General features: G+C 32.6%; 1 protein-coding gene across 1 annotated transcript; it reads right to left on the reverse strand.

Annotated features, from left to right (window-relative positions):
• Positions 1 to 18476: 18476 nt before the first annotated feature.
• Positions 18477 to 23109, reverse strand: LOC125056122 (ornithine decarboxylase-like). Its single transcript, XM_047659075.1, has 6 exons — positions 22768 to 23109; positions 22385 to 22558; positions 21625 to 21756; positions 20141 to 20242; positions 18952 to 19181; positions 18477 to 18854 (listed from the first exon to the last, which is right to left on the reverse strand). Exons 2-6 carry the CDS (start codon positions 22442 to 22444, stop codon positions 18713 to 18715), a joined length of 666 nt encoding a protein of 221 aa, XP_047515031.1. The 5' UTR covers positions 22445 to 22558; positions 22768 to 23109; the 3' UTR covers positions 18477 to 18712.
• Between the last annotated feature and the right edge of the window lie 195 nt (positions 23110 to 23304).

Below are 23304 nucleotides of genomic sequence, written 5' to 3' on the forward strand. Positions count from 1 at the left end.
TTAATTTAATTTTTTTATTTATTTCTTCGATAATAAAAACACGTGGCATTTGAATTTACAATTCGTCATTCATACATTCTCTTTACGAAATATAAATTTTAAAAATTGAATATCTATAAGGTAATTCACCTTTCTCGCTCTCTCAATCGGTCTCAATCTCAATCGGACAAAAACGTTGCACATTTTCGTGACGTTCCGTAAAAATTTTGCACTCCTCAATCCTCATGCACCTAAAGAAGTTTCAATTCAAAAACTGACATATGTTTAGACTGACAAGTTTATCAAATGTCTGCTCAAATTAAAATCTTATTAACAATTTGCTTGTACAAATTCTATTTCTACCTGTTTATATTTATATGTTTATACCCGTCGTTTCCAATCCAAAACACATTACTTATCGATACCGTCTGATAAGAGAATTTTTCTAACTCTGATTTCGCATCCTTTTACGTTCAGAGATCAGGCCGATAAGTCGAGCCTGTTAGTTTCCCATCGGAACGCCCTCACATAAAGCTAAATCTTGTAAATCTGCACCGAGTCGATACGCTTTGAAAGGGTAAACTATGGAGCCATAACTTGTTCTCCTGATATCATCCCGGCAACAAAATTACATTGACTTTAAAGAACGGCCATTGTAGTCAATCTTTATAAATTCCGTTCACAAAGCTTTAATAGTACACTATAGAATGGAGCTGTAAGGTCATTGACCTGCATCAGTTTATTGACTTACTTTAACTTAATGTCCTTTTATCCCTATATGAGGCAGAGGCCGTCCACAGAGAGTCTCCATTGCGTTCGATCTTGAGTCTAGTACTTCACCTCGCTCCAAGTCTTTCTGGCTCTCTTTGCCTCATCTGCAACTGTACAACGCCAGGTTTTCCTGGAACGATAACGGTTCCGCTTTCCTTGCGGGTTCCAATGTGCCTGCTTGGGTGTATAATTAGAATCTCTTCGAAGTGTATGACCTATCCATTTCCACTTCCGTCGCTTGATCTGCTGGCTCATCGGGGTTTCTCGGCAGCGCCCCCAAAGTTGCTAGTTAGAGATCTTCTCGGACCAGTAGATACCAAGAATACGGCGAAGACAGCGGTTGACGAAGACATGAGCTGGTGAGAGAAGTCTTTAATGACCTTGCACGAGAATAGCACCAACGTTGTATGCGAATATTTTAACCTATTAGTATTTCATAAAAGGGAAAAAATCGACTGATAACCGAATCAGTAGATTTTTTGGTCTCTTGCCGGTCTACACGATGTTTACCTTCAACTTAAGGCCAAGTATTAATTGCGCTTATAGAAAATAAAATGTCTATAGTTCCATAACTGGAATCCCTACAGTGTATATCAAGTAGGGTTAGTATAAGGGTGTGTAATATTCATAATGTCATAACAACGAAGCGAAGGATTGAATGGACTAAATTGTTTCCGGGTTGTCACTGGACCACAGATGTTATTTGACAACGGTACCGACGCTGACGCCATGATTTTCGTTTATAATCTGAATAACCCAAAATTGTAATATTCATAGATTATAACCAAAGAAATGTGTTTGAGATAAACGCAACTATAGATTTAGCCCAAATTGCAAATGTTTTTAGTTTTCCTTTGCATAAATAGCAGTTTATAGCTATAAAAAAATACCATCGATGATACTCTAGATTATAATTATGGCCATAATTTCAAAATATCGTGTGTATTGTGATTTACGAAACTATTTTTAAATAACTCGTAGTTCGTCGTCGTGAAATATCCTTTTTAGTATATCAGGTTGGACTTAAATTAAAAGTCCTAAGTTAGGCTAAATCCTTAAAAGTCCTAAATCGTAATGTTCCATGTCTCAGTAAAGACACATGTTAAAAAAAGGCGTCTTAGTTATAGAAGTAATTATATTTCATGGATTGATTACAGCTGATGAAGCGAAATTAAGAATATAGCAAATCGCATAATTAGACAATTTTTAGTAAAAATATGACGTGATGCGATAGCAACTGCTGTATAAAAATTTTGATTAAACGTTCTAGCTACGGTAACGTTAGACTTAGTATAGCAATGTTACATTTCTATTCTTCTTATTTCTGAAATAAACCTTTATGTACAATTAGGGAAGATATTCCACTGAATCACACCCACCCATCCGAAATCCACCCATCCGGTGCGTTGACGGCCATTTAACCAAAAATATCAACGAAATACAAAAATCAAAATATTACAAAATTTTATAAGCGAAGGGCAAAATTTCTCAACTTCTTATAAAACTTTGTCTCACAAAAACCTAATTGAATGTTATCTAAATTGTTGCTTATGCCTGTCTCCTTGTAAAAAGTTGGCGAATACCCTCCTTTCATTATTATAAAACTTTCTTTTGATAGATCCCTCAAGAAGAAAGAAAAACACGACAATTTGATGACATTTATTTTTTCCTCGCTTCGGAGCCATTGTAAAAAATCCAATTTATGTTTTATCTAGATTATTTATATCTCTATAGTATAGCAAACACTCAAGTTTTTATATTTCAGTGAAAGAAATTGTTAGATCCATAATGACTAATTCATGACAAAGTATCTTCGGTCCATTGATATCGCGGTGCTTATGAACCAAAATCACGAGCAAAGTAAATTAAGTCGCAAGAAAAAGCACCAGCTTTCATTCTAATTAAATAATAGCGAAAACTTCAACTTTCCATTTGGATTATCTCTATTATGAGCGAACGATATGTGGATTTAAAATTAATTAAGTATAAAAACATGAAGAAGCTTTCTTGTAATAACAAAGTCTCTCCTCATCTTAAGTAATACCTCCGCTCATGAACACTTATTGCCAAAAGCCGCCATTGAATAATTGGTACGCTCTATTCGAGGACCTTGTCTTTTTTAGGCAAGGTCAAGGATTTATTTTATTATTCAGGTGGTTAAACAGTTAATAATCTAAAAATATATATTTAAGAGTTACTTCATAATAACAAGTTCTTTGTTAAGAGTCGTATTGCAATGAGTGGATTTCTGTCGAAACAATTATTTTTGATGATAGGACTTTACTGAACGTTTAATAAAACAGATATAGAAATGTCTGCCAATGTCCAGTGTTTTAGCATTTCAGGGTTCATGATTACAGCTACCATAGCTACGACCTATTGAGCTAAATGCAATAATTAATAATTTGTATTTGAATATAACTTGCGTTAACCAAAAACAGAATACGGGGATTGTTCTATGGAACTTAAGTGTTGTTGTTAAAATAAAATAAGTGTTGTTTGCCATAGTCATTTTGTATGATGATTTGCTATTTCAAGGGAGTACCGAAAGATTTTTACGCCGGATTTTTCTCTTACTCTACCATGCGCCAACTTAAATCTTGAATTAGCGCCTGTGCATTTCAACCATTTATATTTGATTTAATTATTAACTTATTGGATGGAATCATTGAATAAAAATACCTTTAAGAACCTCTTTTGTAAAGTCGGTTATTAATAGCTGTAAATCAGTTGTCTATATCGCTTTTCCGTGAAGAAAATAAAACAGAAAATGGCATCGTATTTCCCCGAAAAGGCCGTTCGCTTAAATTACGCTCGTTAATCAAATTGTCACCTGCTTTACGCGAAATAAAGTTCTTGAGGCTTTTAGGGAGTCAATTAATCTGACTAAAAATAATTGGCTTTTTATTAGCTTATAATACAAGATGTGTACATAGCTTAATATCTAGGTTAATTAATAATATGATTAATATAAACTTCTAATAACTAACATATCAATTGATCTTTCGTTAAAATAAATCTAAAGAGAAATGGATGGAGGAAGCTAAGAACAGATCCAAATGTTGTGAATGAAAGTTCAGGAGGTCTTTATCCAAAAGGGGTCCATACTGCAGAACACAAAGAAACGGAAACAATTGACATATTTTAAGAGTATAATAACAAAACTAACACTCAAAAATATGTATGGAATGAACGTGGGTTTATTATTATATTATACCAGCTGACCCGGCAAATGTTGTTTTGCCATGTATATTATTTCTAGGATACATTTTTTTAGTTCAATAAAAAACAGGGGTTGTTCGTAGAGCGGTGAAAATTAAGAGTGGAGTGTATTTTTGTATGCTGTATCAAAAAAAACTAAAAAACAAAACAACATTTTTTGGCGTGAAAGATAGATAGTAGCCTATTATCAGACTTATTGAAAATTCATAAAAAAATCATATGAATCGGTCGAGCCGTTTCGGAGGAGTATGGGAACGAACATTGTGACAAACGTCGTTTTGTCATGTATATCATTTATAATAAAAAATAAGGGTTAATCGTAGAGGGGTGAAAAATTTTTTTTTTTTTTTTTTGATGGGTTGTATGTATTTTTTAATGCTGTATCATAAAAAAATAAAGAATAAAATTTTTATCTAAAATTAAAAAAAAATTAGGGTACACTACCCTTAACATTTAGGGGTATGAAAAATAGATGTTGTCCGATTCTCAGTTATACCCAATATGCACACAAAATTTCATGAGAATCGGTCAAGCCGTTTCGGAGGAGTTTAACCACAAACAGCGCGACATAAGAATTTTATATATTAGATTAGATAATAATTATTACATCATTTATATAGAACGACGTTTCAACAACAATTTTATTATGACCGTCTAAAATAACTAGTTTAAGTGTTAACTAACATACATCGTACAAAACTGTATATATTGTGGAAAACTGCTATAAGACGTAATAAATAGCACTATTCGAAGATGTAGTAGTGTTATCGTATTCTATACATTTTAAACAGATAAATTGTGCACTATAAAGGCGCTCACAGACGGCGCATTGTTTACAAAACGGTTTCTGTCTATTTTTTCTTTACACTATCAACCATGCCGTAGCTTCGGTAGTGTTAGCTTTATATTAATTTAATTTTATGCTATTAAACTTTTTGACACCACGGGCCTAGTGAGAAGATTGAAATGGACAAAATCATTTGAATTAGAGAGTGCACGTTAGTCTTTAGTACTAAACAGTGTTGAATAAAAATAGTTCACAAGAACAGAGTGTCTTTTCCTTAATAGTGAGTAGTGTTATTGGACACTTTCTTATGATAAATATCCTTTTTAGTAAATTAGGTTAGTTTTAAATTGCTTATTAGTATTAAGTTGGCTAGAATATTAAATTTGTCTTTGAGCAGAGTTCCATGATAGTAAAATGCAAGTAGGTAATCAATTTATTTAAAAAGTAATAATAATTGTGTGATCTTATCATTTACGCGTGCCTTGCGCACCCTGAATATTATTGCATGTGAGACGGATATATTTAGTTGCACACTGGCTGAATTCACAAAAATTGCATTATTTATAATTAGTTATTAAAAGGTTTAAATTTTTGTTTTGTTTGTATTATGTCTTTAGTTTAATTTTTATATTAATAAGTTTTCTATTATATTTTTATTTATTACATGCGAATGGTATTTACAATTTTCTTAACCTATAAAGTAATAATAAAAATAATTAAAAATAAATAAAATGAAAATCAAAACAAATTTAAAAAGTTTGGTCCCTGTGGCAGTGTACCTTTAACGCTGGCAGCATTTCCTCGCTGTGAGACTTATTCTTTGAGCCAGTAAAGTGCCAGCTCTGCGGTCACCGGTACTATCTACCAGGCGCCAACTTAAATCTTTATTATATTAGTATTAATTTACCGCAAAAATAGGAAATAAGGAAAAATCTTGCTAATTCATAGTAGTCACCCATCCGTCACCATTCAGACTTATCGTTGTAGAAATAGAAGTTGTACATTGTATATAAGTATTATTAAAAAAACACAAATGCTGGCGTGCCAAGGTGCATTCGTCTTGATGAATAGCATATCGTTATATATATATAATTCTACTGTTCGTGTGTATGTCACTGAACTCGTCTGGACCGGTTTGAAAGATTTTTTTATGTGTTTGGGTGGCGCCCTGGATGGTTTAGATTTACAAATCAGCCCGGCAGATTGCGCTGCAGTTTGTACTTTCATACTTTGTTTAATATCCTAATCGCTTGAAATATCATGCAGGACAACGTCTGTCGAGTCCGCTAGATTTTTATAAGTTAGTTGTAGTCATAAGTAGTAATTTTATTATTTTATTTTCAATGTTGAATCTTTTTCTTTCCACTGCAAAATAATTTTTTATCTGAATTGCCGATTTGATGCGAATAATAAATAATAACGTCAGCTGTGGGGTTCCAGAACAACTTAAAAGTAATCTTAATTCAAAGACTCAAATTTTATAGTCAAATAAAACTATAACCATACCGCAGTTATATTCATACATACATTTCAACAGTTAAATATTCCAAAGTATACTGCATCCAATACTCCAATAGTAAATTCCTCCTAAGACCTTTACCCGTGTTTAGCACACTTGTTCACTGTAAGAGAATATTCAAGTGAATACACTTAACACAAGCTTCAAAAGTGCAATAATCCAAAGTTCCGAACTATTAATCTCTTTTATATTTTAAAATTGGTATCAGAGATGAAGTGTGATTTAGCAACAAAGTTCTTCCATAAATCCACGCTTCGCATGATGCCTGTTTGCATAATACAAGACTTTGTTCGCTAGTTTGATAGGTAACATGTGGTTCAGAAGGCTTTACAGGAGTTGCGGTTACTCCAATTAGAAAGCCGCTCGCTTTACCTACATTCGCTGGTATTAATTTGTATTGATTTTTCCAACATTTAGTTAGATAGATAGTGATTTAACTCAGTGAGGTGGAGTATTTGAGTCCCGGTAATGTACCATCGGTGCGTAGCTATTGTTATTTTCTATTCTATAAAGGTTTATATTTTACTATCTGTGTTCATCTGCATAAATTAAGTCATAGCGTGATATTATACAGCCTTCCTTAAAAAAATGTTTTATTATTTTGTCAATACAGTGTGAACTTTTTACATTTGTTTGGAAACCCATTACAATAGCACACTCTTTATAACGCATTAGCCATTCTCTATAACGAAGAAATATTTTCCTATTTAGACATAACAACATACTTAAGTGTAATTGTTTTTATAATCAGCTTACAAAACTAACCTTTTGAGGTCCCGAAATTTCTAAGAAAGACACCTGAGGTCATAAACAGCCGTCTCTCGCCATTGTTATTGTGAATTGCATTAACACGTGTGCCATTATTATTAGATTACATTGCCTGTAGGAAATTTTGGTCTCAGTTACTAAGCGCACCACCATCACCTATCGTGTATTATCAGTAGTAAACAAACTTTGAAACTGTCCAGATGGCCAGTTACCATTTACGAAAACGTTTCGATCGACTATTTATATAATATGTAAAGCTAAATTAATAAACTACGATGACGAAATTTAATTGATACCTGGGAAACAGTAACTTAGAAAAATACGTTGGTAAAATTTGGCAAATGTTTTAAACTATTAAAACTTGTTCTATTTTGTAACATACCCTTTAAATAGCTTTAGGTTCACTCACCGTAAAAGATAAAAAAACTGATAAAAATTTGCAGCTGCAAATTTTATGCCTGGGTTTTTTACTAGGAACGTGCGCTTCAACCGATAAATTGCGAGAACAGATTCTTAGAAAACAAGTCGTTTGTATGATCTTATATTTCTCTAAGAAAGGAATTTTCTTTTAAGATCTTCAAACTAAGTAGTTTTTACAACAAATTTACTGTTTCGATATATTATTTTCTTTACTATGTGGTTAGTAACTATAGCAGTGTTGGCCTAGTGGCGTCAGCGGGTGACTCTCAATCCTGAATTTGTAAAGCTGTGTATCAATCGCCTTTCTTTCTATGTGCGCGTTTTACATTCGCTCGAACATTGAAGGAAAACATCGTGAGGAAACCGGCTTGCCTTAGACCCAATAAGTCGACGGCGTGTGTCAGGCACAGGAGACTGATCACCTACTTGACAAATGATCATGAAACAGTTACAGAAATCTAAGACCCAGAACTCAAAAAGCTTTTTTCAGAATAACTATAGACTACTAACACTACTACTAAGTATGATTAATCAAATTATATTTTGCTACTCAATGTTGAGCCTAAATAAAGTACGAACCAGAGACATTTTTGTTTGTACAGGAAAATGCTACAATAACGTATACGTGTGGAACGGCGAACGTGGAGTTGATACGGATGGAAATTCGTATAGTGGTAGTGCGCGGCAATTGTTCAAGCTTCACAGCCTATAGTCTCTAGTCTATACAAATTGATATATTAGAAATCCGCCCTCACCGTACGTACAAAAAACCATAATACTTTAAGGGATTCTGACGGCTAAAGATTTCAATAAATAGGACAAATATGTACGGAAAATTTACAAATTTCACTACCAACCGAAAATTACCTCACACAACAACATATGACGAGGGTAGTCCGACATTCCTTCGTACCCACTTCTTGCCACTTGTCACAATACTCAAAAACGTTTTTAGCTTGTCAAACAAAAACTTACATTTGTAATGAAAGTTAATGTTAACACTCGTTTAAGTAGCTATACTGTTTTAACTGCTTCCTTATAAACGAATCTGCCTATTTGAATTATATTTAAAAGTAGCTGCCCCCGCGATCTTCGGTTCTCTTTAATTTGATTTTACTACCTACTTTTTTAGTACATAACAACATGCAACATTTTGCTATGCTACCCCGGAGACTGGTTGGTTTTCTGGATTGAAAACTTTTGAGGTTTTTCTGTGAATTTTTCTCTATATAAACCTCAGAGTTCAAGTCATGAGATTTTAAATAACAAATAAAAAATAGATCAACCCGATCATAGAGGGGTGAAAATTAAGTAATTTAATTATGTATTTTTGTATATAATATGTATTATAAAAAAAATAAAAAGTTTTATCTAAATAATATAAATTTAGGGGTGGACCACCCTTAACATTTTGGGATTTGAAAGATATGGATAGCTGATTCTCAGACTTACTGAATATCCATAAAACATTTCATAAGAATCGGTCGAGCCGTTTCGGAGGACTATGGGAACGGACATTGTGACACGAGAATTTTATATATACGTATATACAGATTACAAGACCTTAATGATATTATTGTCATCAGTATAATTACTATATAAAAGATTTCATTTCACTCACAATTCCAGAAACATGAATAAAATGGTGAATAAATTGTGTTCCAGCACAAATTGGATTTATTTCCAGTTTCAACAGAATAGGAATTCATATTATGAACATGCCAACAAGATGTACCAGTCATGATATATCGATGTCCGAATGCAAATATTTTCTTTATATTCGAATTCAATATGCGCTCGTAAATATGTTAAATCAAAATATATAGCCGCTTATTTAGGCCTGGTTTAATTTAGTTAGATCGTGAATTGTGTAAATGCTAGGTGTGCTGTGGTTACACGGTGTTCTATACACTTTCCCTTTCCTTGGTAAATGGGTTTCTGGGCTTTTAATTTCAAACATTTTATAATATATGACTCTGCTGTATTGTCAATAGTTTTCGTATAGTACACACATACGTTAGCTACCTCCATAACTTTTGGAAAACATTCTAAAGCCCACCAAGGATTTCTAATGGTCTAATTAAAATGGCGCAACAAACCGTGGTCGTTGTTTCACAGCCGTCTGTGCCTGACACACGCCGTTGATTTTTAAGTTTCAGTCATGGCATGAGCACGCAAAAGTCTTTTGGTACGGTCATGATTCGAACTCACGACCCTGGGCGCTTTAGTGTATATCCACATAACTCACCACAGTTACACGCTCAAGCTACCAGGCCAACATTGCCCTTAAGTTTATATTTATTTATTGCTTGTGGCGGCGTCCATGCGTCTGGTTGTCTCTCTCTCCCTAAAATGTGGCGAGGGGGCCGATGGCTGGCCATGCGTCATACTCGTGAACGGGTGCTACTTGTGGTGACTGGTCGTACTTTACTTCGACTATGTATTTGCGTGTTGTTCCCACGAGAAAGTGCGTGCTCCTATTTCCCCATGTCTCCTACTGATAGAGGACAAATCTTTGTTTTTAATTTATTTTATTATTTTGTGATGTCATGTGGAACATGGTGTAATGGTTGCAGCTCCTGATAAACGTTGCGTAAAACAAAAAACTGGGCGATTAAAAACAGTGGCGGAGAGTTTATTGCCAATTCTTCTCTTCCGTTCTACGCCCTTGTTTGAGAACTGGCAGTAAATGTAAAATTAGAAGCATTTAATGTATATTTCTTTTTTGGCCTTCATAAGTGTACCCTGTGTTACCTATATGAATAAATTATTTTTGACTTTGATTTGTGAGACAAAAAACAAAGAAGTGAAAGATACAATCAAAGCGACTGAATCCCTAATTCCGGTTAAAGCTGGTGTAATTTAATTAACTTAATTAAATTACAGGAACTAATTTAAGTCGCTATGAATAGCGAGAATCCAAATTCTTATTCCAAAAGGAAATCATATCGCAATCTACTTCAGTCCGTAAATGCACTTCTGCGTTTGCAAAACTTGATGATACTCAATGCTAGCCACTACAAATATGCTGACTGTACATTTCAAAGGTATTGAGTGTTTTGAATGACTCCTACGAGTCCGTGCTCTATCTAAATTCAATTCACATTTGACGTCATCTTGTTCATTCAGTCTATGCTAGAAGATTGATGACTATTTCGTGAGTACTGTCTGCTTAGCATTTGTTTTATTATATCCTTTAGAAATACTTCAGTAATATTATGTCTTCTAATTATTAATTTATAAGTTACTTCCCTATACGTGTAATACTTTCAATGGGAAGGTGATTAAATTTTTAAGGCAAGGTGCCTTTAATGGAAGACTATTTAGTCGATTGGATCAGTAGTGGCTTCAGCATGCGAATCTCATACCTGAGGTCGTAGGTTCGATCCCCGGCTGTGCACCAATGGACTTTCTTTCTATGTGCGCATTTAGCATTTGCTCGAACGGTGAATGAAAACATCGTGAGGAAGCCGACATGTCTTAGACCCAAAAAGTCGACGGCATGTGTCAGGCACTGAAGGCTGATCACCTACTTGCCTATTAGATTTAAAATGATCATGAAACAGATTCAGAAATCTGAGGCCAAGACCTAAAGAGGTTGTACCGCCACTGATTTATTTTATTTAGAGGATTGGACAACAATTATAATTAAAGGTTCTTATTATTATGACATCATGATAATTAATATTACATGTGAATGCCTATTTTTATATGGGTGATTGTGCGAGTTTATTATTAATCAATCTAAATGTGCCATTTTCTTTGGAAATAAACAATTTGTTATTATTATTACCCTTGTATCTCATGGTGATAGGGAGAGACAAAAGATTTTGTATAAGTCATCTAATAATAATGATTAATAATTGCAATCAATATAATCCTGACAATAACTGTATTTAAATAAAGTTTTATAATCAACTAAAACGCGATGTTTTTTGTCTCATCCGAATCGTCATATGCGATACAAGTCGTAGTCAACTTGTAAAATCTATAATATTATATATATTATAGCATATATAGTAAGTATAATTACTAACATGTCTCGAAAATATATAACAATTTATATTATTTCTATTTATACACAAGGTTTTAACCTCTAATGATCCTGGAGGTTAAAGATAAAGAAAAACCTTTTTTTTTATTCGCAGAAAAACAAGTTTACAATTAATCAATATTTCAATAATTAAATTACTCAATACAAAAGTCAAAGTACATACAGCTGTTTTGAAGAAAAATATTAAAGAATAAACAATTATTCACAATCGCTAACTGACTTCCACAGTAATTTGTTTTAATATTCTCACCATTAACTTCGTTCTAACGAACAGCAACATTAATCTTTTATAATCGACAAAACACGTTTTTAAATTAATCAATTCAAATTGTACTATGAATATAATTTTAGTTCAATGTCTTTTAACTGGAAATAATAGATTTTTTTAAATTTTATTTATAGCATTATCTACTATTGAAAGATTGAAGCTTTTGATTGAAGCTGCTGGTAGGCTTGCCTTTACAGCCATAACTAATGTAATAAAACATTTAAATCAAATGATAGTTTAATAATAATTTCCTGAAGTGCTGAGAAAATAAACCTCAGAGTTTATTTTAATAGCATTTTCTTCCGAATCTCATTGAACAAGAAACACGTAAAGAAATGAAATCTTGGTGTGGCAGACAGAGAGAGGCACCACACATCCAGGCTGATAGGACATACTAGACTGATAAGTTAAGTCATCGTCATTAAGCCATTACAGGCCCGTCACCCATACACTGAGGATTGCCGTAGACAGCTGAAACGTAGGGAATTTTACGGCCATAACAATACGAGGAACGAACAGCGGGATTGTAGAATATGTAAGAATACATGATTGCGCTACAGATTGATAACGATCCATTGATTATAGTATTATAACAGATATGCCCGATAACTTACAGCTTAATGAGAATAAAACAAAATGTATGTACAAAAAAATCTAAACGATTTATAAAAAATGGTGACTTTCAGCAGTATAATACGCGAAATAGAACTAATTTGAGTGTACGACCAACCAGGCTCCAGAAGATAAACCACTTCTTATATGTAAATTGTATTCGTTTTTAAAACTAACTCCCAATCGAAATTAGAGAATTATCACTAAATAAATTCAAAGACCTCGTTAAACGAAGCGTCAATAAAGCTTTTTATAAATTTGACGAATACTTAAATGATCCTAATCCTTGGGATTGATTTGCTCCAGTTCAAACAATTTTTATGACTCAAAACTAACCGATTAAAAAGAGTGGCGGAAAGTTTCTTTCTTACCCGCTCTACGCCCTTAACTTGCGAACTAAATGTAATTGTAAATGTAAATTTATAATTAATTCTTTTTTTTTTGACATTCATTAGGGTACTTGTTTACCTATATGAATAAAGATATTTTGAGTTTAAAAAATTTTCTAGGCTGCTGAAATTGACACTGGAAGTTAAACCGTAACTCCTAATAGAGATACCGGCAGCAAACCGGATCTCAATAATAAGTTGTTTCCGCGACTCCCAGGGTTGCGACATCAGGCTTCGGATAATGCTAGACCTTAATCAAACGACATCGAATATAGTATCAGTATTGGATGTTACTGTATACGGGCGTAGATCAAAAATCGTAACGGCGTTGTTACATGCACAGATGATCATGATACACCATAGAGATGTTAATGGTATAGGGGAGGCCTGCACTGCAGAACCTACTACTGATGATTACTAATAATTTAGCTTAAAATCGTACTGTATATGTGTATAATTCAGTATAAATAAGGACTTTTTAGAATCCGCAAATACAATATTCTTAGGTAAACCGTTACCTTCAACTGTAAATTACAAAATAAGATACATAGTAATGTCCTCCGATAAGAGAAAGAATGGTCTCGCATGCGAATGCTATTTCATTGGATTTATGTTTCAATTCTATTTTGCATTGTGTTCGTATTTATAATGTATTTTGCCTTATGACTATAGAACACTACACTCAAATTTTTGTCTATACATTTTTAATGGGCCTACTTTATATCCTACGTGAGGTTAGGTTTCTCAGTGTTCTTTTCTCGAACAAGCAAGAGTTAATTGCTGAGATACATTCTAATTAGTATTGATTGTGGGCACAAAACACACAATTTCTATTGTGAATTTTTTTAAGGTATAAATACTTCAAATACTTTCTCACCAAAGATGTGAGAAAGTATTTGAAGAGGCGGGAAGACTCTGATTTCGTTTAAGCAGTGATTTGAAATATTAAGTATTATTTGTTGTATTCAATGTTTAAATTCAGTTCTCTTTATATAGTTTTGTCTATTAATATACTTATTTGTTTTCTGTTTCGCATATATTGTTTATCTATGTAATCTGTTTTGGCTTTCTGTATTGTCTAAGAGTTTTGTTTTATAAAATGTATTTTAGCTGTTATAATTAAATAAATAAAAAAGAAATAAGGTTATGTAAGAGACGTAATTGGTGTATCTATCTCGCGAGATTGTAAACTGTCGAAAGATTGTGAACCTCAACGAACTGCTTACAAATTAACGTATTATTATTCGGTAGTTATATGAAATTGTTGGGAAGTAAAATTAATCTGTAATTGACCAAAGAAGTTGAATGATAACTAAGTTAGTGTAGTACAATCTACCGAATAATAATACGTTAAATTGTAAGCAGTACGCTGAGGTTCACAATCTTTCGACAGTTTATAATCTCGCGAGATAGATTACAATCTAACGGTGTTTACAATTTTACGTTAACATCTACATCTCGTAGATACCACTCATGGCGCGGCCTAAGAATATTTTGGTTTAGCTTTAACTTGATAAATCAGTAATTTTAATTCATCACATTCTCACATGATTATTAAAAATGTATACTCATTATTGTTGCTCGCTTACAGATGCTTATACAATATAGATTTCACTCAAAGAGATGATCGCGTTTAAGAAAACAGAACAGAAAAAGCACTGTTTTTGCAAATTTGAAGTAATGTTTTTCTTAAAGTGTGTAAACAATTTTAATTTGCTTTAATAAAAACAACTTCTTAGACTAATAACAACCTTAAATTGTATATATTACATTTTGTTTCCACTACACTCAACTACACATCTACTGAAAAGACAGAGGAAGGTTTTTATGTATAATAATAGCATCTACATAGTAAACAAAGTCACTTTACATTTATATATTTAATGATCAGTCATGTTTCTTTGTATTTACTTATACCGTTTTACGCGAGTGAGGTCGCGATTAGCATGCATTAAATTTACAATCATAACTACGACTCTTTAGAAATTTAATGTGTAAAAATAGTTACACAATATCCAATAATTCTGGCTCTACCAACCTTCGCGTTTTCGGCTAAAGAAAATTCAAATTTTATGATAAACGTATACATAGAGAGTGGGGGCGTGTCCTGACCGATATTGAATAATTGATGGTTGTCAGGCACGTAAAATGCCACTTTGATCCAGCTTAATGTGAACCTATTTTTACGAGAGTCGAGAGCGTGTTGAACCGACAAAGCCCGCTAATGTATTCCATTACCTGTATGAAAAAAAGCGAAACCTAGAACGTCAATTACTTTGCCCCAATCTACGTCACAGGAATAAGCCAATAATTAATGCCCTTTCCCATTTGCGTCCTCATCAAAACGTCTGTAAATTGTTTATCAACCGAAAATTAAGGGCTTTTTGGGTTAAAATATATCGACAATGTGGCGGTATATTTTGTTGAATTTGGAACATTACTTGTCAGTCGTATCTTCTGCGTTTCGTTATTGATGGGATTGGAGGTTATATATTTTTTTATTAAGGTTTTATATCAATTTATTGTAATTTATATTCGTAACAAAGTAATACATAAATACAAACATTGGTTTCAAGATTGTTAACCACGGAATGGGAAGTGAAGCAAAATCCAATTTCTCAACATATATATCTATATATATAAAAGAAAGTCGTGTTTGTTACAACACTTATAACTTGAGAACGGCTGGACCGATGTTAGTTATGTCTTTTTTGATGGATTTTTCTCCACTCCGAATAGCAGAATAAGTAATAAAATATCGGATAAGTTATCGAATAACAATAAATAAATTAATTAATTTTACGAATGCACACGGCATGTGGTGACATTTGTTGACAAAACTACGCATCATTTTACGTCGAATTCGTGTCACTTCACGAAATTCCGAACTTGAGGTAAATGAGAAGATGCATAACCAGGCTTTGATCTTGATCGAAAACATGTGTTACCTCATCAAAAAATGTTGTAAAGCAGAAAGTGCTTTAACATGCAGTATCGCAATATTGGCGATAGAGAGAAGAGGCCTAATGTGTAAAACTGCCATTCTTCTTTTGCAATGGCAAGCAATAAAACATTTCTCTATTTGCAAAAAACTTATCACCTTAATGAAATCCTAAAATAAGTTTAACTAAAGTAACAACGATATTATTATTAAGGCGGAACGAAGTTAGCCGGGTCAGCTAGTATATATATATATATATTAGACAATGTAAAACTTATGAGTGTTAGTAAGAAAGTTTTTGAAGTTATACTTCTGTAGGCGCGTTATGAAAAATTGATGAGAGTGAGAGTGAGAGTAATTTTACGATGCGCACATATGACATGCGTGACACCAAATTAACAGAATGAAGTTGCCCACGGAAGATGCTACATTGAACATAATTAAAAACAACATTCAAATAATAATAGAATTTATGTTACACTTTAATGTAAGAGAATAATAATAAATATTTATTTATTGAATTTTTCAAATGTAAACTGAACTTTATTGACTATAATGACTCCTTTTCCAGTCTTTGATTATTTAATTGTTATTAATTATTTGCATGCAATCAAAAACTATTTTTAATAATGCCAAAGAAGTAAAACTTCTTACGCGCGTACATAAGTACTCGCACCCTTTTTACATTTCTCGACACTCATGTCTTATCTTAAATACCTTTTTTTCTACAATAAAATTCACAAAAGAAAGTGCAACTTTACATGAATTACAGTCTAGCCTATAAAATAGTTATAGCTAAAAAGTAATATTATGTTAACTAATTTTTTTATAATGATAGTACATAGCTTACACTAAGGTAATGTTCATTAACAGTCTTAGTGTTCTAATGTTTTGACACTTGCCTAACCCCATTTATTCATTTTGTTTGTATATAAAGATTTAAATAAATGTTTCTGTTTAACATTTACATATATTTAACATAAAAAGCATTCAGTTGCCTAAACTTTGTCAGATTCCACAAGCTTTGATGATTTGAAGTCCAAGCGATCTAATTGAATTTTTTCAACTTGGAATTATATTGGAAATGTTTAATCGGCGTTTCATTCTCGGATATAAAATAGGGATATATCATAATAAAGACGCTCAAAATTTTATCTCTTCTATGTATTTATATTTTAGAGATTTCCTTATTCGTGCACAGAAACATACATATTTTTAAGTCGAATGTAGAAGTTGAAGTAAGAAGTAGACATGGGATGAAATTGGCTGTGCCAAAAATCAATCTGGAACTGTTTCGGAAAAACAGCTTTTGTATGGCAATTAAAGTCTACAATAAATTACCAAAAGAATTAAAAGATCTTCCGTCTAGATTCTTTAAAAAGCGACTTAGTGAATTACTTTTAGAAAAAATGTACTATTCAATAAATGATTATTTGCATGAAACACCGTAATTGATATAAAGCTAATGATTTAATGTATATAATATAATAGACTAGATAGTATAAGAATTGACATTGAATAGTAATGTGAAATACTTTAAGACAAATTTGCGCGCCATCGTGTGTGGCAGAATATGCGAACGATTTATGATTGTATCACCTTAACATTTTGTACCATATTCTTGCAAAAAATAAATTATTAAAAAAAAATTATTATTAAAAGTTTATACTGAATTGTAATATTTCATAAGCATTTAAAAACTGAAATAATATCGCGGAACCTAGTACTGACCCAGCCAATCGCTCTCCAATTAGGGAAGTTGGAGCATTTAGTTATATCGCTTTCCCAATCAGGCAAATATCAAACGAAGCTTTTTAATGATACTATCAAGTTCTAATTACTTTCTTCTTTAGATACCAATATTTTTTACTTTGATGTCAAATACATTTAATAAATATCATATGATACTTATAACACAGCGCCATCTGTTAGAATTGTATCAAATAATAAACAAATATTTTGCAAAAAAATAATATTGCGACTATAATTTGAGATTTAAACTACCCTATCTTTTAAAGATCAAACTACACACGGTGTGCAAATTTGATTTATATCGGTTCGGTAGTTTAGGAGTCCATTGAGGACAAACATTGTGACACGAGATTTATTCAGATATAAGATTATATTCAGTGGCAATTAATGCGAATTAAAATTCTGAGATAATAAAATCCCGGATCCGTAGAGACCAAAGTTTAGAAGGGAAGACTAACGTAACCTCGATGGTCTAGTGATAAACATACTGCAGATAAGGTCTCGGGTTGATATCTCTCTTGAAGTCGAAAGCTTATGAGAACATTATTAACATGCCATGTACGAACACGAATTAGCTGCGTAATTCAGCAATGTTTCGGGGTTTATCAAACTATGACTATGACACTTATTATGAAGCTTTTGATAAATTTACCTTTCCAAAAAGTATGTGAGAAAATAATTAAATAAGCGGGAAGACCTTGACTTAGTTTAGCAGTAACAATTTAGTTTTTTCTTTATATAATATTATGTATTACTGGTCGTTTGTTTATGGTTTAATTTCAGTTTTCTTTTTGTCTATTAATGTACTTATGTTTTCTGTTTCTACCTTATAAATACAAAAAGAGAACAATAAAAACAATAATAATAATAATTATTATTATTTATTTGCAAGACTAACTTTAAAATATATTATTAAAAGGTCCCTTTAGGCAAGGTTCCGAAGATACTGGTAGCGTTACCCCTTTGAATAGCTAGACTAATTCTTTGTCCGAGGTAGGTGCCAGCTCTTGTCTCCTGTGATGTCGACTAATCTTTCTTTTTATTTTGACCTTTTTTTACCTTTTTTCTGTTTTTATATTCTGTTTCTCAATATAATCTCTTTCGGCTTTGTGTATCGTCTACAATACAGTTCTAACATTTATTTTATAATATGGATATGGGTTAGCTGTAACATAAGTAATAAATAAATATATAATTATTCCGTTATTAATAATAAAGCTTCATGCCGTATTACAGAGGCAATGAAGCTGTTGATTCTATGTAAGACGTTGTAGTGACCAAAGGTGGTATGGAGGATGAAAATGGTTCTGAAATGTCGGGATTTTCAATAAAGTCACTTCCCTGGTATGCCCGGCTATCCTTGATCTTTAACCTGCAAGTAGACGGGTATAAGTGGTCAGGATCGCAATTTAAAACTATGCTATTAAAGTAAACATATTTAAAACAATTAACGATGAAAAATACATTACCATAGCTCTTTTGAAACCACTGGCCGTATCTGGGGCTGCTGGAAACATCCGAAAGTCGAACAAAAGACGATCGAGTAGGCCCCACGGATTGGAAAGACCAGCCAGTCAAGTGGACTGCATCTCGGTAATAGAACTGTTAGATCCTTCATCACGCGGTCTGTTGAATCTAAGCTGTAGCCCCATAGGATAGTCTTTTCTCTTACTTCTTCTGTATTTGTGCTTTTTTGTTTCTAAAATATAAAGTACAGCTTCTAAGTAAAGTTTTATACACGTGATTATGTACCTGATGTAAGACGGGGTAATTTCTAAGGTTTTACCGTTTTGAAGTCTCGTCTCTTAATCTAATATAATTCCTATCATGTGTCTTCTTTAAAAGTTTTAATAGCGTATGTTCCATTGACATTTTAAAATCCATTTAGTTATCACAAACAAAAATACTAACTACTCAAGTAATGACAAGTATTCGTCATAAACAATTCATGACAATGTGTAAGATTTGGGAACGTTAAATAAAATATACAGGGTCATTGTCAGGGTCCCCCAGCTGACTCAGTTCCCATAACAAACTTAATAGTAAATTACATAATATTTTTTTACTACATTTTTAACTGTTTACAACACGCGTGCGTGCATGTGAGTGTATAAACTATGTTTTTTGGAGTTTGGAAACTATGATTCAATTTTTTCATATCATTTATTTTTTCAGTGTACACTATTTCCTGGATTGTAACAAACTTACAACTAGACACGTTTTTACAGCTATTTTGCTTTTTAAAAACTTATAAAATTTATAAAACTAAAGTTATAATGTTTCAAAAGGTTAATACAATAACAAACTATTTTTAACAATGAGGTAAACTACCTGGTACAAACTATGATTATGATTAAGATTTAAGAAGGTTTTGCTGTGATTTTGTAAGGTGGCTTAGTTTTTGCTTTGCTTGGCTTAGAAAATTGGCCACGTATGGAATGTAAATTAAGAAATAAATGTGAATAAATATGTGTGTGGTAATTACATACTAATAATTTCAATTTTTTGTTTGGAAAAGTTTTGAATTGATAACACAATTTTTAATGCCTAGAAATTTGTTTGGAAGTAACACACTTCAGAAAAACAAACTCGGTACAAACAATTATAAAATTTTATGAATATAATTCCATCTCATAACAGATAACGAGCTCCACTTACTTGAAACTTACTGACGGTCTGCCAAGATTCAGCAAATTGCAGCGTTCCATATATACCATCATTTAAATATATCATGTTTATATATTCGTTATCCTTTTTAATCTGAAAATGTTAATTTAAAAGTGTGTGTGTGTGTCAGCTACGACACACGATTGGAGTTTACTCCTTTCGAACGATAAAATTGCGATAATGTTCTGTGGCTGTCGACCATATTTTCATACTAAAGGTGGTAAGAATATATGTTTTTATAATATATATGTTTGTAGTAGTAATAAAACGTACCTACATCATCTATGCCCAAATAGGATTTTCTTTCTGTGACCAAAGTTACCTTTATAGTAAGAGAAGAATAAGAATGAACAATCGTTTTAGTTTTAATTTCACCGACCATTACTATTGACAAAACTCTATGGCACGCTAGACAATCTACTTTTATTTTTTACACCTGTCAACACTGACAATGTTGTAACGTGGCTGTCAAAACGTGAATTCAAAATAGAAAAGTCTGTGTAATGTATTCCATCTCATTCTTTTACACGTTCAATCCTACAGTTATATATGTTTATCTCTTTCTACATAACGCCTCAACTTTTCGTGTTACACTTGATTTTACTCCTCATAAAATTTCCGTACCGGGCCTTATAACTTAAATCGTTTCTTAAGGAGTAAACTCAAAAAAAAAAAAATGGCGCTACAACCGTTTTTAGGTCGGCCACAGATTTCTGTATCTGTTTCAGGATCATTTGGTAATAGGCAAGTAGGTGATCAGCCTCCAGTGCCTGACACACGCCGTCGACTTTTGTTTTTTTTACATGTCGGTTTCCTCACGATGTTTTCCTTCACCGTTCTAACGAATGTTCAATGCGCACAAAGACAGGTCCATTTGTGTACAGCTGGGGATCGAACCTACGACCTCAAGGATGAAAGTCACACGCTGAAGCTACTAGGGCAACACTGCTCAAAGCTAAGCAGAAATCATATGAATTTTAATTTTGAAACATTTAAACTTTTATCGCTATTTACTTTTATTTAACATGTTCTTTTAATTCAGTTATATGTTATAAACAAATTTAATTAAATTATTTTCTTTTAAAACGTTCTTTAAACAAAAGTTATGTGTTTCATTTGACTTTATTACTGATGCTTCTTTAAAAAGTTATTTTATTTGTTAGTCTGTAAATAACAATAAAATTATAAGTATTATTATTATAATAATAATATTAAAGTATTAATATATATAGTTAGGGTTGCCTGGAAGAAATCGCTTGTTAGCGATAAGGCCGCCCGTTGCCCCGTTATAACATTTGTAACCTGTTTTTTATTTTTGTTATGTGTATGTTTTTGATCAAGGTAATAAAGTATAAATAAATAAATAAATACCATAAACTAACCCACGTTTGTACGTCCTGTTTTTACTTCCTGTTTGTACGTCTTAATTTATCTAAGTTGTCTAATTTTAACAGAAATAAAGTTTTAGTTCTTACCCTCTTAACAGAATTAATGCTGCAGTATAAAGTCATAGAGGAATCGCAGACATATCTTCCTGGCTCCGCAATTATTTTCACGTTTTTGTCGGGGAAAAACTCTTCTAATGATGTGTTTATTAGCTGGGATACCTAAGAAACAATTGCGTCCTTTTAATTAATTGTAAATATTGTTCGATAGAAAGCACCTGCTGATGTTAAGCGAAGTTAGTTTTTTCTATACCTGTTGAAATATTTGTCGGGGTTAAAATAGCGGTCTCAAGGTACTAGTATATTTGTATGAATGAAATCTATGAATGATTTTCTATGAAGTAAGCAAGTTAAATGTAATCCAAGATAAGTTATATATCTAATATATAAAATTCTCGTGTCACAATATTCGTTCCCATACTTCTCCGAAACGGCTCGACCAATTCTTATGAAATTGATTATGTATATTCTGTAAGTCTGAGAATCGGCTACTATCTATCTTTCAAACCCCTAAGTGATAAGGGGTGTCCACCACAGTTTTTTTTTTTAATTTTAAAGTTTTTATTTTTTTATGGTACAACATACACAAATAGGTACATAAAACCCCTAATTTTCAATCAACCCCTCTACGATCAACCTCTATTTTTTATTATTGTTATTTTAATTGAACTAAAAAAATGTTTCCTGTTTAATACATGGCAACACAAACGTTTTCCTGGTCAGCTAGTTATATATAATAACATAGTCAAACAAAGTCAGCATAATTGAATAAATGAATATATTCCAGTACCTTATCAATATCCTTTGTTTTTTCACTCAGAAATCCTCCGCCTATATCGACTATTTTCATTCCTCTCCCCTGACTGGCTTCGTAATCGAACAACGACCTGGCGTTCCGGATACCAGCTGCATGGCTGTCTGTGGAATTGCAGACGCTACCCACATGAAATGCGACTCCCACAACCTATTATAAAAATAATTTGTCTGTTTGTATTTACAATGTTTACAATTTTAGCGGCTAGGCTGGTGAATGGGTAACCAGCCTAGCCGCTAAAATTGTCAGCGACGTGATGCTCATGTTCTCCATTTCTTATATTTCATCCTGTTCAACCCTAAAACTCCTTCCTATCACTGACGATTTCAAATTTTTGGGAGCCCATAACTATAGCTTACTTCTTCCGAAAACTGTATCCTTGAAATCCCATCTCATAACTCTTCCTTTCTTCTTCGCCATCTGGCTCTAGGAAAACCATATTCACTTCATTCATTGGCTTATATTCCAATAGGAACTCATTTTACTATGATCCAATTTAAATCGATGCTGTATTTAGAATTCTATTTAAAAATTAATTTATCAGCCCGAACTGATGAAATTTTTTATCATCAAATTGTTTTAGATATACTCCATCAAGCATAATGTGAAAACTCTACAATAAGTATCGGTTACATGAACGAATTATTGTTAGTAAATAGATTTATGGAATTAAATTTTTAAATAATTATTGTAGAGGGAGGTTGACTATACTTTCCTAAAGGGAGATGGTTTAAACAGGTTAAAACAGGGGGCAAACGGACAGGATGCTCATCTGATGTTAAGTGGTACTACGAAAAACTGCCTTTTTAAACGCTCAGTTATGGAACGGCGGACGTCGAGGTGATAGGGGTGGCATTTCGTATTCTCCCTCGACATCCGATGATGAAACTCAGCAG

The sequence above is a fragment of the Pieris napi genome, chromosome 14 (assembly GCF_905475465.1).
Source record: "Pieris napi chromosome 14, ilPieNapi1.2, whole genome shotgun sequence".
NCBI lineage: Eukaryota > Metazoa > Arthropoda > Insecta > Lepidoptera > Pieridae > Pieris > Pieris napi.